Source organism: Lactuca virosa, chromosome 8 (assembly GCF_052849685.1).
Source record: "Lactuca virosa cultivar CGN04683 chromosome 8, Lactuca_virosa_CGN04683_v6, whole genome shotgun sequence".
NCBI lineage: Eukaryota > Viridiplantae > Streptophyta > Magnoliopsida > Asterales > Asteraceae > Lactuca > Lactuca virosa.
Genome location: NC_136433.1, coordinates 31,153,776 through 31,168,429, shown reverse-complemented (window position 1 = coordinate 31,168,429; position 14,654 = coordinate 31,153,776). Strand labels below are relative to the sequence as shown.

General features: G+C 37.4%; 2 protein-coding genes across 2 annotated transcripts; one reads left to right on the top strand and one right to left on the bottom strand.

Moving 5' to 3' along the window:
* Positions 1–419: 419 nt before the first annotated feature.
* On the top strand, positions 420–3,847 carry LOC145128574 (putative leucine-rich repeat receptor-like protein kinase IMK3). Its single transcript, XM_079063380.1, has 2 exons — positions 420–2,400; positions 3,115–3,847. The coding sequence occupies exons 1-2, from the start codon at positions 546–548 to the stop codon at positions 3,720–3,722; spliced, it is 2,463 nt and encodes an 820-aa protein (XP_078919506.1). The 5' UTR covers positions 420–545; the 3' UTR covers positions 3,723–3,847.
* A 35-nt stretch (positions 3,848–3,882) lies between these two features.
* Positions 3,883–6,160, bottom strand: LOC145128575 (sorting nexin 2A-like). The gene is made up of 5 exons (XM_079063381.1): positions 5,006–6,160; positions 4,712–4,921; positions 4,365–4,625; positions 4,205–4,291; positions 3,883–4,104 (listed from the first exon to the last, which is right to left on the bottom strand). The coding sequence occupies exons 1-5, from the start codon at positions 5,924–5,926 to the stop codon at positions 4,024–4,026; spliced, it is 1,560 nt and encodes a 519-aa protein (XP_078919507.1). The 5' UTR covers positions 5,927–6,160; the 3' UTR covers positions 3,883–4,023.
* Positions 6,161–14,654: the final 8,494 nt, after the last annotated feature.

Below are 14,654 nucleotides of genomic sequence, written 5' to 3'. Positions count from 1 at the left end.
TTAACCCTCTATTATTTATCATATATTAAACAACAAACGTTATGGTCTTATAAACATATCATAATAACACTGATTATACATACGAACATAAATTCAAAAAAAAACAAAGTACTGAAATTGAAATATGTACTTTTTTATATAAAAAAATCCTAACATTTTGTTGATTTTTTAATCTTTTTTATTATATATAATTCTATTATCTATAATATTTCATTAACTTTGTCAGTTATTATATATATTGTTAAAAAATAAGTAAGAGAATATTAAGTTTACTATGTTGAAATTTTTCATCCGTATTTCTCGTTACCAAGGTATCTGCATCTTTCTTTGTATCTAAAAAGCGTGCCAATCACGTGCAACCATCAGCAAACCTCATCATCTTTCACCATCTACAGTTCTACACTACAAAAGCACCGTCTTTATCCACTGTTCCATTCACACGCCACACACACACACACACAGAGTGTCACACACACACGCACTCTTTTTCTCTCTCTCTCTCTCTGAAACAAAAGAGAGAAAGATTTCTTCTTCTTGATCCATCAATGGAGTCCAATTTCACTTTCCACAAATACCCTTCTCAAAAAGGTCACCATCTTTCAACCAAAACTTTCCACACATCCAACACCAAAGAAGAATGCAAGCAAAACACACATTATTTCACCTTACTGCTACACTTACTATTTTCTGGTTATTTCCAGAGATACCCATCTCAGAAATCCCCACCTTTACACGAATACAAAACCCCCATCAAGAAAAAGAAAGAAAATAGGAACAAAAACACACACTATTTCACCTTTCTACTACACCTACTCATAATTTGCAGTTCCCCTTTTGTTGTTTCAACCCAATCTTGGGATGGAATAATTGTCTCAGAATCAAACCTTCAAGCCCTCCAAGCTTTCAAACAAGAACTCATTGACCCAAATGGTTTCTTGAAAAGCTGGAATGACAGTGGCTATGGAGCTTGTTCTGGTGGTTGGGAAGGAATCAAGTGTGCTCAAGGACAGGTGATTATCATACAGCTTCCATGGAGAGGTCTAGGTGGTCATATTACTTCTAAAATAGGCCAGTTTCAAGCTCTGAGAAAGCTTAGTCTCCATAATAACGCCATTGGAGGTTCAATTCCGAAGGAATTAGGGTTCTTGCCAGATCTCAGAGGGATTCAATTGTTCAACAATAAGTTTACAGGTTCAATTCCTCCTACATTGGGTTCATGCACATTACTTCAAAATCTTGACTTTAGTAATAATTCTTTGGTGGGTGGAATCCCTGATTCCTTTGGTAATTGCACTAAGCTTTATAATGTCGATTTGAGTTTGAATTCGTTATCAGATTCCATTCCTGTGTCCCTCACACAATCCAATTCCCTCATGTTTCTATCTCTTCAATTCAATAATTTTTCAGGGGTTCTCCCTGATTCTTGGGGTGGTGATAAACCCGTGGTCAAATCTTTGACTTTTGACCATAATTTTTTCACCGGAAAGATTCCTGTGTCTTTAAGCAAGTTGACTGAGCTTGAAGAGATTTCATTCAGTCATAACAAATTCAGTGACGAAATCCCTAATGAATTTGGGAAACTTGTTAAGCTTAAAAGCTTAGATCTTTCTTACAACTCCATTAATGGCGGCATACCCGTTACCTTTTCCGATTTGAGTTCACTCACTTCATTAAATTTAGCTCACAACAACTTCACCGGTCAAATCCCAGTTTTCTTGGGTGATAGCCAGAATCTTGCATTTTTTAATGTGTCCTACAACAATCTCTCGGGTCCGGTCCCGGTTCAAATTTCTTCAAAATTCGATTCAAGTGCTTTCGTGGGTAATCTTGATCTTTGCGGATACAGCCCTTCAACCACGTGTCCAACATCTCCGGCGAAGAGCCGCCACCGGAAAACAAGAGCTAAAAATGTCTTGCTGATTGTGGGAGGAGCTTTGATAGCAGGTTTACTGTTCCTTTGCTGTATACTTCTGTGTTGTTTGTTAAAGAAAAAAGACACAGTGAAGCAGAAGGATGTGGAAGGAGGTGGTAGGGGGATTCCGGCGAGCAAAGGGGAAGGGGAGGCCGCCGGAGAAGCTGGAGGGAAGCTTGTACATTTTGAAGGTGGGATGGAGTTCACATCCGATGATCTTTTGTGTGCGACAGCTGAGATAATGGGAAAAAGTACATATGGAACTGTTTACAGAGCGACATTAGTGGAAGGAAATCAAGTAGCTGTGAAGAGATTGAGAGAAAGGATTACAAAGAATCAAAAGGAGTTTGAAAATGAAGTCAATTCACTTGGGAAAATCAGACATCAAAATCTTTTGGCACTGAGAGCTTATTATTTGGGTCCAAAAGGGGAGAAACTTATTGTTTTCGATTATATGCCCAAAGGAAGCCTTGCTACTTTCCTCCATGGTAACTTCTATTCTAAATACCTTTACAAATAAATTATCTTTAATTTTGGGTAAATTACAAAAATATTTGACAGTTTTACAGTTTATATACTAATACTTACAAAAAATGATCACTTTATAATATGTCATATAATAAATTGGCCATTTTTTTTTTTACCGAAAACAACAAAACGGCGGCCAAAAAGAGACCGAGATTGCTCCCAACACAAAAAAAAAAAAAAAAAAAAAAAAAAAAAAAACAAACAAACAAACAAAATTCTATTTCGTACCTGTAACATTGCTCTTACAATTTAGAAATAGATTTTTCTTTTACAAAAACCCTTGTTTAGATTCTTTGTAGTTTTTTTGGTGGGGGTCAAATTCGCAATTCACAACCACCATAGCTATAAAAGTAGTGGTCATTTTGTATTATTGGTCAAAAGGATACTTAATTTGTTAAGTATCACATCATGAGATTATAAATTTTGTAATTATGCTTTATTTTTATTAATCAAAACATAAAAAAAACAATAATAATACTAAAACGTTTTTTTAAATTTGTTAAAAGGCAACTTTATAATATCAAACATGCAATTTACCAAATCAACCAATTTCATGTCAAAGTGGTTAGACAAATGTGTGAAGCTTTAATGGTTTGATCGGTTAAAATAAAGTATAAATGTTAAAACTTCAAATTTTTATAGGGAGTCTAAGGTTTTGTTATTTTTTTATACAGCTCGGGGACCCAATACACCAGTTAATTGGGCAACAAGAATGAGGATAATGAAAGGGATGGCTAGAGGCTTACACAACCTCCACACTAATCAAAACATAATCCATGGAAACCTAACCTCAAACAATGTTCTTCTTGATGACGATTTCAACCCCCAAATTGCAGATTTTGGGTTGTCACGATTAATGACAGCTGCTGCAAACACAAACGTGATTGCAACAGCGGGTGCACTTGGGTACCGAGCACCTGAGCTTTCTAAGCTCAAGAAAGCCAACACCAAGACTGATGTATACAGTCTTGGTGTCATCATGTTGGAACTTCTCACCGGAAAATCACCGGGAGAGGCGGAGGACGGTGTCGGTTTGCCACAATGGGTGGCTTCGATTGTGGAAGAAGAGTGGACTAATGAAGTTTTTGATTTGGAGTTAATGAAGGATGCTTCTGTTATTGGTGATGAGTTGTTGAATACATTGAAATTGGCTTTGCATTGTGTTGATCCGTCACCTTCTGCTAGACCGGAGGCTCAGCTACTTCTTCAGCAGTTGGAGGAGATTAGACCGGAAACCGCCACCAGCTCCGGCAATGATGGTGGCAGCAATTTGATGGAGTGATGAACGTTTGAAGATGAGTAGTTTGAAGATGACTATTTTTTGATTCTTGAGTTTTGTTGGGGTCTTGTTGTGAATATAAGTTCGACTAGATTCTGTTTCTAAAAGTAGAAAGTTTTTTGATACTAGGTACTTGTACGATTCAGATTTACACACCATTGAATTTGTGCAACTCAATCATATCCTATTTAGAAAAATGTTTAGAATTACAATTCATTTTAGAACACTTTTTGGGTGGTTAATACACAAATTTTTTATATAACTAAATGTTAACACTATTAACAAAAAAACATACTTTCTACTTTCACCTACATCTTTCTGCATATCCACTTGTTTCATTGGCAACTATTTCCCACGCACTTGACATTTTTTCTGCATATCCCACCTGTTAAACAAACAAAAATTCAAATAATTTCTACTCCAAAACATAAAAAATATTTCATCTTCATGTTTATTTCAAGATTTTAAGTTGAATTATTATGTACCTGGTTAACAACAAATCCTTTCATCATCCCAATGAAATCCTCACGCCTCTCTTTGTCTAGTCTCTCAAGTTCAATCTTGTTATTCTCCTGTAGTTTATATATAATTGATTAACCATCGAGAATCCAGCAAACATAGTAAAATGGGTTTCAAAATTGTTACCTTTATATATTCATATTCTCTGACTGCTTGATTTTTAGCTTCGTTTGTAACTCTCATGGTTTCTTTCAACTCCTCAAGTTTCTGAATTCTAGAGCTGTCACCACCAAATACCTTGAATGCAACTGCTTCAAGCTTTTCAATTCTTGAATTTAGAGCTGAAACCTCTGATACAAGAGTCTGTATTGTCAATAAAGCATTTGATCTATCTGAATATGCATTATTCACATCTAACATCACTCCAAGGTAGTCATGAAGCTTGTCCTGTTCACCAAAAAAGTTTTTAAATCAATCCAAGTTATCATACTTGATATTACTCTTGAAATATAAGTGAAGTATAGAGCAGTTACCAAATGTTTGATGGTTTGTGCATTCAATTCACGATACAATCTACTTGCTTTAACAGCAGAAGTTGAAACATTCTTCATATCTCGTGCTCTTGCTTTTTGAGAGTTGAACATGGCTTCATTGGTCTCGAATTGAGTTAGTTTGACAAATGCTAACCCTAATTGTCCCATGGTTTCACCAATGTCTTGTTGAGCTTTAACAAGAGATTCAGCCTATATTATAAAGAGATGATGATCAACTTAGGTTAATAAAGTAATGATTGATTGCATACTCATCAGATAAACAAACTAACTGACCTGCAGAGATACATTACCCAACGCCAGCTCAAATTCCTGCAACTTCATCTTCTTCTCCATGAATTCTTTGTCCTCTTCCACCAGAGGTGGCTTCGTTGCACCCCAACCATACGTGACTGATTGCCTTAGCTCTTTGAATATTCTGAGAAGATCTCCCCCTCCTTTTGCTGACTCAACAGGCTCTCCAAACAACTGCTTAGGCAGCTTCACTGCTCCATCTACCATCCTTGATGCCATATTTGTGGTCTTCATCAATGGCAGCTTCCCCTGCACCTGCAAAAACACTCTTAATTCCTCACTTCTTCGTATTACAGGATGAGCAGCTAATTTTTTCAAGTACTTCTCCAAGGCCATTCTCCTCTGCTCAACGAACTCTTGCTTTTGCGTAACCTGCTTCCCAACCACACTCTTATCCGGTCTCATCGGAATGAAAAAACCTCGATATGATTCTGATAACCGATCTGATAACGTGACGATATCTTTAAACCGTCTCCGGAGGCTAAATTCTGTTCCGTTGAACTCCGGAAGATTCGTCCATGTGGTTATCAAGTAGGTCACGTAGGTGTTCCCACCGGCAACTAGATCTTCCTCCTCTCGAGGATCTGTAACTGAAATTTTTAAGTAATCAGAATTAGTAGACGGCATTGACGTGGAGACAACACCGTGGCTGTTGATTTGCTTGGTGTGGTCACCATCGAACGATCTGAATACTGCCTCCGCGTACGAAGGGGGCTCGAGGAACGAATTGAACGAATTGTGAGGGTAGTGGCGTTGATTATCATCTCTGCCGTGTGCTCCGCCATTGGATTTGGACAAATTATTGTTAGTATCGTCATCGTGAAGAACAAGGGACTCCATGTCTTCATGAGGAGAAGCGTAGGGATGGGCTTCTTCGAAGCCCTCATTCTCGTATGCCATCATCGATTAATCTAATTCGTGAACTGATTTGAGAAAATGTAGAGGATTTGAAGTGATTTGGACTTTCGAGGGATGTTATGGTAATCTCAAGATGTAGAAATGCGAATAAGACGACGGGGTTCGAGTTTGAGGGTAACGTAGACGAATAATGGCGGAGTGATAGAGATCATTGCCGGCGTTGCATGTATCGGAGTTTACACGGCATCTGACGGCGACTGTTGATGTTGAAGCCTCTGTTTCGGTGAAATGTTTAGAATTACAACCGAGATTTACCTTTATTTATTTATTTATTTTAAATTCTTATGTTTCAATTTACTTTAATATTTTAGGATGGTGGGTGATTTTTCTATTTAAAATTTTACTATTTAAAAACTTTAGCAATGAAAATATACATTAGCTGCTGCAAAAATATTGTATATATATTATATGGATAAATCAATTTTTTAAATGGAAAAATTACATCATTTTCATAAGGGATACCGACTTAAAAGTAATGGTTTAAAAATCGTTTTTTAGTTAAACCGGTATGGTGAATAGTTCACGGTTCAACTGTTTTAACCGGTTCGACCACCTGACAAACCGGTTTTTCATAATTTTCATAATTTTTCCTATTTTCCTACATACACATATATACATACATATATAAATAAATAATTTGAAGTCTACAAGTTCAAACATTAAAAAAAATACATAAAAACAAGTTATAGATCAATCCAAATACATAGAGAAAAAACTCTTAACGATTAGTTTTACATCAATCCACGTACATTAAAAAAAACTATAATACCGAAATAAAATACAGTTTTGATTGAATACAAAAGCATCAAAAACTTCACCAAAGTTTATATTGCAAAATGTTTCATGTTGATATGTTTTTATTCAAGTTAACCGGTTCAATCGGTTTAATTTAATTGGTTTAATCGGTTTTTTGTAAAAATCGGTCGGTTTGTTTCGGTTCAGAAATAGGCATAAAACGGATGCTAGTTGAACCGTTCCATTCCGTTCCCGGTTCGACCGACCGGTTCAAACCGATTTTTAAAACATTGCTTAAAATGATAATATATTTTTCGATTTGTACATATTTGGTCACTGAGTTTTTTTTCCGTCCACATTTACCTCTTCAACTTGTTTAATTGTACATATTTAGTCCTTATGACCGGCTACTCCAGGTAAACCAAAAAAAAATGACTTAAAAGGGTAATATATATCTCACTTTGTACACATTTAGTCATTGGTATTTTTTTGTATATTTAGTCCTTAATATTATTTTTGTTGCAAAATAAGTCTTTGTTGTTTTTGTACACATTCAGTACTTATGTTTGGGTTTTTTAGGTTTTTCTCACGAAATCCTACGCGGGACATTAATAAGGTGTGTAACATCCCGTTTAAAATAAAATAATTAAATAATAAACCTGAAACCTCGAGAACTAATTATTATTATTATTTTATATTATTATTGTCCAAAATCAAATAATAATTAGTGGGGTGTTGGTTTCGGAAAGCCAAATGACAAGATTTGAATCTCCGAGGGTTAAAGTGTAATTTCAGGATCTATTTTGAAAAGGATTTCAGAAGTCGGGGTGTGTTTGGTATCATTTGGACTTATATTGAATAGATTCTTGGGGGCAAGGACTAAATGGTAAATTCTGGACCCAAATTGAAAAGGGTTTTGTATAGGAAGGCATGTTTGGTAACATTTGGATTAAATTTGAAAGAAAAGAAGGGAATGAGAGACTAAAGGTGTCATTGTAACGCCCGTAGATCCGGGCTAGTCAATTTAGAGACAATGAGCATCAAAAATGAGTTTTTGATGGAAGATTATTTAGAAGGAGTAATCTTAACCAAGTGGTAGTATATGTTCCAAGGGTTCCGTACATATAAAGAACGCGAAAATCCGAGTTATAACGAAGAAGTTATGGCCCGTCGAAGTTTCGCTGCAAAACCGGCACGATACCGGGAGACGTAAATAGTGAATTTACGATAGAGGACTTTTTAGCCTTAGTGATCTAAACAAAAGTTGTAGTATATGTTAAACCGAGAACATACAAAAAAAGAACGCCCAAATCTGACTTCGTATGAGGAAGTTATGATTTTTCTAAGATTTGGCATAGCACTGCACGACCCGAAACTCGAATTTTAGTTCGAGCGGTTTTTGGCTTACGCAACCTTAATGAGAGTTGAAGATCTCATTAATAGGAACTCAACGGTAAAAAGACAGACGAAAACGGAGTCCGTGTGAAGGAGTTACGAATTATTCGTGGTCATTTAACAGTCTAATCTCCTCCTACTGTTAAATTTAAGATCGGTCGAGAATTAGCCGACGGAGTCTAAATGAAAGTTGTAGATCTTGTTTTTACCTACGCGTGGAAAAAAAAACGTCGAAAATGGAGCTCGTATGCGAAAGTTACGGGGTTTAGAAGTCGGCAGGGTGCTGTGCGAAATCGGGTGACGTGGCTGATTATGGGCCAAAGCTTTCTCCCCAAGGCAAGCCACCAGAAGGTGACATGTGGCATGGAATCGATGAGTAGGAGGACCTACTCGACGAGTAGAGCTGTTTTCCAGCCTATAAATAGAGGTGTCGGGTTCCCTCATTCTTCACACCTTTCCAAACCATTCTTTCTCTCTCTAGACTCTCTCTCTCTAGCCCCCAAACCCCCCCTAAAGTCTAGGTAAACCCCCTAGCACCCGAAGGAAGCCCCGAGGCTCCCGGAGTCCCGACAAAAGAGCCTTTCGGCTCAGAAACGCTGCTCCAGCGAAGCCCGGTTTTGAGAAAAACCCGATGTAAGTGCGCTACGCCTAACCTATCTTTAGTATAGCTTATGTTTTAATAGAGTAATGTTATTAGGACCTTATAATAATTATTTGGGCTATTATTATGAGTTATATAGTGTTGTTTAATGCTTATATAATAATAATAATAGCTAGACTATTAATTAGTCTCGGTGAATATTGAGCTAAACCCTAGTGGTAATGATACTAGGTTTTGTCGAGGGAAATTGTTTTAAGAAGTAACGAAACGCTGTCCAAATTTAGAATCACCACCTTATCAGGTGAGTGCATAATTACTTTCAGCTTACACATAGATATGAAGTATTTTATATAAATTACGTGCTGAGTGTGCATATTAACTGTATACTTGCTATCTATGCTGGATGAACGATTTTATACATGTTTTAAATGATTTAAACAGTATAAGTATTTTATATCTACAAATATGTTGGGTATAACATGGGTAGATGAATGATGAGAGATAAATGATGATGTGAGTAAACATTGACAGCTATAAACTTAGTGCTAGGGGTGCAAACGAGCCGAGCCGAGCCCAAGCCTGGCCAAGCTCGACTCGGGCTCGTTTAAGTTATATGAGGCTCGAGCTCGAGCTCGGCTCGATTTGAACTTCTTGTACTGAGCTCGGCTCGAGCTCGTAAATAATTATACAAGCTCGACTCGGGCTCGGGCTCTACTCGTTTTTTGCCTGACGTTCCTAAATAAGCTTAAGCTCGACTCGAGCTCGTTAAGAAGCTCGTTTACTAATATCCGAAATTTCTAATCCCCAAATATGTTTTTATTTTAATATATAAAAAAATTAATAAATTATATTATATAAAGGCTCGTTTAGGCTCGCGAGCCTAATCAAGCTTGGTGACATAGGCTCGAGCTCGAGCTCGTTTAATAAAAGAGCTTAATATTAAGCTCGAGCTCGGCTCGGGCTCGTCTGAAATCGGTTTCGAGTCGAGCTTTTAGCGATCCGATCCCGAGTAGCTCACGAGTATCTTGGCTCGTTTGCACCCCTACTTAGTGCCTATTAGACAATCGATGGTAGCTATGGACTTAGTACCTATTAGGTAAACATAGGTAGCTATGGACTTAGTACTTGTTAGGTGTTGGTAGCTATGGACTTAGTACCTGGTAGCTATGGACTTAGTACCTGTTAGATAAACGTTGGTAGCTATGGACTTAGTACCTACACTGGTAGCTATGGATTTAGTACCCGATGAAGGAACTTTTGCAGCTATGGAATTAGTGCATTGGCAGCTATGGACTTAGTGCCGGCCTTATAACCCTGGAAGCAAGGGACTTCGGAATAAACGAATAGATGACTCTTAGGGTAGACCCTTGAGAGTAAGGAAGATAATGGAGATGGGTAAATGGGGTTGATTGTTTGTTGTGTAAACATAATAATTATATTATTGTGGGTTGAAAACCCTATGTACTCACCAGGTTTCCCAACCTGACCCACTCAAGCTTATTTGTATCACATGTGTCGATACGAAGCTACTTTACACTGAGAGATTTAAAAGAGATGTAGATCACTAGTATAAATAATGTAAGTTCTGTTTATGCTTATGTTTTTGTATTGACAATGACATCCCAATGTTTTGAAAATGAATAAAAATACATTTCCTCGAAAATGCTTTGATAACCTATTTATCATGTTTTCTGGGAACAAATTCCGCAACATTTTTGTTAAAAGAAGTACTCTGATTTTTATAAAGCATAAACAAAATCGTTTTTTTTCTGGCCGTGAAAATGGGGATGTCACAGTTGGTACCAGAGCATTAGTTTAAGCGAACTAGGAATTTGTAGGAAATTTCTAGACTTAAACTTAGAATGCTAAGCGATGATTGTGAGATGAGTGTCTGATATATTTTAGACACGAGCGCTAGTTTATTTTAGGAAAGATGCCTAAAATGTTTTATGTGCTAAATGTTTTATGTTATAGCTATAAAGATTCCTTATATGCTATTATTTGTTCGGATCTATGGTCTATTGCCGACCGGATCTGGAAATAGGGAGATTTATACGTCTATCGTAAATAAAACTTTCCCATCTTAAATTCTCGCCTCGGTACACCGAATGTCTGCGTTGGTGTACAAAACGTCATGGTGAAGACAGACTAGGAAATATCCAAGGAAGATAACAACCTGAGCCAAAGAATGTGATGGGTCATGCATCGGTCGTTGCGCCTGCACCCGAACCTATCACAATGGCAAAAGTTCAGGAAGTGATGCGAACCATGATAGACTGATAAAATAGAGGAAATAATAAGGCTTACGATAGTGAATGATACCTATCAGAAGATATCGTAAGAGAGGTATCTTGCCTTTAGAATGCGTCTAATAAATAATACGTCTAGTACGGGAGAAGTACGCTTTCGATTGGCAGAAAGAAAGAATTTTTGGTATAATCCATAAAGTTATCCCATGGTCTGGAATTTCCAATACCAACCGAGTTGAAGCAGAATTGATGATTGAAGATGTGCATGGAAGAAGTCCTAGTAGAGTCTAGGGGAAAAAAATTTATGATTATTTGGACACACTCGTATGTGTTAAATTGTTTTGTGATTTTAGGACTTGGGGACTGCGAGACAATACTTGGGACGAGTATGAGTAGGTGTGAAAGGTAGTAGATGCATATACTACCGGAAGCACATGACTCACGCTTGGATCAGGGAAAATCACAAGGTTACCAAGGCACTAGTAATTGATTATGTTTTGCTCATGTGTGTCGTTACCATCGTTTCGGTAATGACTAAGAAGATGATTGTTATTCCGACCCTGGTGGTCATACCAAATTGAGTCCGACTACGACGAGTATGTTACGTGGTTTCGAGAACCAAGTTCGTTGTAGCACCTGACTTAAGCTGGAAGAATTAATCAAAGCGATCAATAGAGGTATCGCGACGGTTGTTTGTAGCTAGAAATGCTACCTTTTAAGATGAGATTAGAATATGAAGGAAGGTATAGTCTGTTCTGGAATTTAACTCTAAGAGACTTGAGTCTAAGCATTGCAACATACGATGAGAGGTCATTAGAACATGACCCATCGGCCTATTGTGGAAGTCAAATAACAAGTTTGAAGAAGGAGTCTCTGATAAAGAGCGAGATTGTGACATGAAGGCCATGATTGAAGGTCTAACATGAGACATAGGGCGGGAGCAAGATCGAGCACCGCCTGCAGTCAAGGAGTCCAAGAGTTAGATAGTCATTCAAAAAACATAGAAGTTACGGTTATTACCTAGGATGAAGAGATAACGTATGGAGTCATTATACAATCCTGTTTCGTTGATGATTCCGGGACGTAATCATCCTAAGGGGGAGATAATTGTAACGCCCGTAGATCCGGACTAGTCAATTTAGAGACAATGAGCATCAAAAATGAGTTTTTGATGGAAGATTATTTAGGAGTAATCTTAACCAAGTAGTAGTATATGTTCCAAGGGTTCCGTACATATAAAGAACGTGGAAATCCGAGTTATAACGAAGAAGTTATGGCCCGTCGAAGTTTCGCTGCAAAACCGGCACGGCACCGGGAGACGTAAATAGTGAATTTATGATAGAGGACTTTTTAGCCTTAGTGATCTAAACAAAAGTTGTAGTATATGTTAAACCGAGAACATACAAAAAAAGAACGCCCAAATCTGACTTCGTATGAGGAAGTTATGATTTTTCTAAGATTTGGCATAGCAGTGCACGACCCGAAACTCGAATTTTAGTTCAAGCGGTTTTTGGCTTACGCAACCTTAATGATAGTTGAAGATCTCATTAATAGGAACTCAACGGTAAAAAGACAGACGAAAACGGAGTCCGTATGAAGGAGTTACGAATTATTCGTGGTCATTTAACAGTCTAATCTCCTCCTACTGTTAAATTTAAGATCGGTCGAGAATTAGCTGACGGAGTCTAAATGAAAGTTGTAGATCTTGTTCTTACCTACGCGTGAAAAAAAGAACGTCAAAAACGGAGCTCGTATGCGAAAGTTACGGGGTTTAGAAGTCGGCAGGGTGCTGTGCGAAATCGGGTGACGTGGCTGATTATGGGCCAAGGCTTTCTCCCCAAGGCAAGCCACCAGAAGGTGACATGTGGCATGGACTACACGAGTAGGAGGACCTACTCGACGAGTAGAGCTGTTTTCCAGCCTATAAATAGAGGTGTCGGGTTCCCTCATTCTTCACACCTTTCCAAACCATTCTTTCTCTCTCTAGACTCTCTCTCTAGCCCCCAAACCCCCCCCCCTAAAGTCTAGGTAAACCCCCTAGCACCCGAAGGAAGCCCCGAGGCTCCCGGAGTCCCGAGAAAATAGCCTTTCGGCTCAGAAACGCTGCTCCAGCGAAGCCCGGTTTTGACAAAAACCCGATGTAAGTGCGCTACGCCTAACCTATCTTTAGTATAGCTTATGTTTTAATATAGTAATGTTATTAGGACCTTATAATAATTATTTGGGCTATTATTATGAGTTATATAATGTTGTTTAACGCTTATATAATAATAATAATAGCTAGACTATTAATTAGTCTCGGTGAATATTGAGCTAAACCCTAGTGGTAATGATATTAGGTTTTGTCGAGGGAAATTGTTTTAAGAAGTAACGAAGCGTTGTCCGAATTCAGAATCACCACCTTATCAGGTGAGTGCATAATTACTTTCAGCTTACACATAGATATGAAGTATTTTATATAAATTACGTGATGAGTGTGCATATTAACTGTATACTTGCTATCTATGCTGGATGAACGATTTTATACATGTTTTAAATGATTTAAGCTGTATATGTATTTTATATCTACAAATATGTTGGGTATAACATGGGTAGATGAATGATGAGAGATAAAAGATGATGTGAGTAAACATTGGCAGCTATAAACTTAGTGCCTATTGGACAATCGATGGTAGCTATGGACTTAGTACCTATTAGGTAAACATAGGTAGCTATGGACTTAGTACTTGTTAGGTGTTGGTAGCTATGGACTTAGTACCTGTTAGATAAACGTTGGTAGCTATGGACTTAGTACCTACACTGGTAGCTATGGATTTAGTACCCGATGAAGGAACTTTTGCAGCTATGGAATTAGTGCATTGGCAGCTATGGACTTAGTGTCGGCCTTATAACCCTGGAAGCAAGGGACTTCGGAATAAACGAATAGATGACTCTTAGGGTAGACCCTTGAGAGTAAGGAAGATAATGGGGATGGGTAAATGGGGTTGATTGTTTGTTGTTTAAACATAATAATTATATTATTGTGGGTTGAAAACCGTATGTACTCACCAGGTTTCCCAACCTGACCCACTCAAGCTTATTTGTATCACATGTGTCGATACGAAGCTACTTTACACTGAGAGATTTAAAAGAGATGTAGATCACTAGTGTAAATAATGTAAGTTCTGTTTATGCTTATGTTTCTATATTGACAATGACATCCCAATGTTTTGAAAATGAATAAAAATACATTTCCTCGGAAATGCTTTGATAACCTATTTATCATGTTTTCTGGGAACAAATTCCGCAACATTTTTGTTAAAAGAAATACTCTGATTTTTATAAAGCATAAACAAAATCGTTTTTTTTTTCTGGCCGTGAAAATGGGGATGTCACAGTCATTATGGAGAGAAGTTTGTATGAACCGGGTATATAACCTCACTACCCGTCTAACCCTAACCCTAAATGTAACACCCCGTTTATTAATCAAATAAATTAATAAATTTATGAAGGTATAGTAATCCAAAAATCAATATCATATAGCAAGGTGTTGGCCTCGATGGTTAATTGTTATTATTTTAGAAGTTAGGGGTTAAAAAGTGCAAGTTCTGGACTTAATTTGCAAAGGATTTTAGAAGCCAGGGTACGTTTGGTAATTAATGGGCTTATTGGTAATATAGGGATCTATTACGAAAGGAATTATGGAAGAAAGGGGCTAAAGGGTAATTTCTAGACTTATAATGGAAACTTTTTA

What these genes read in the sequence shown, in the direction of transcription:
- LOC145128574 (XM_079063380.1), top strand. Translation starts at nt 546, where the DNA reads ATGGAGTCCAATTTCACTTTCCACAAATACCCTTCTCAAAAAGGTCAC. An exon ending in CCTTGCTACTTTCCTCCATG is followed by an intron (nt 2,401 to 3,114) that starts GTAACTTCTATT and finishes TTTTTTATACAG; the next exon opens with CTCGGGGACCCAATACACCA.
- LOC145128575 (XM_079063381.1), bottom strand. Translation starts at nt 5,926, where the DNA reads ATGATGGCATACGAGAATGAGGGCTTCGAAGAAGCCCATCCCTACGCT. An exon ending in GAGAATATGAATATATAAAG is followed by an intron (nt 4,292 to 4,364) that starts GTAACAATTTTG and finishes TATAAACTACAG; the next exon opens with GAGAATAACAAGATTGAACT. An exon ending in AAGGATTTGTTGTTAACCAG is followed by an intron (nt 4,105 to 4,204) that starts GTACATAATAAT and finishes TTTGTTTAACAG; the next exon opens with GTGGGATATGCAGAAAAAAT.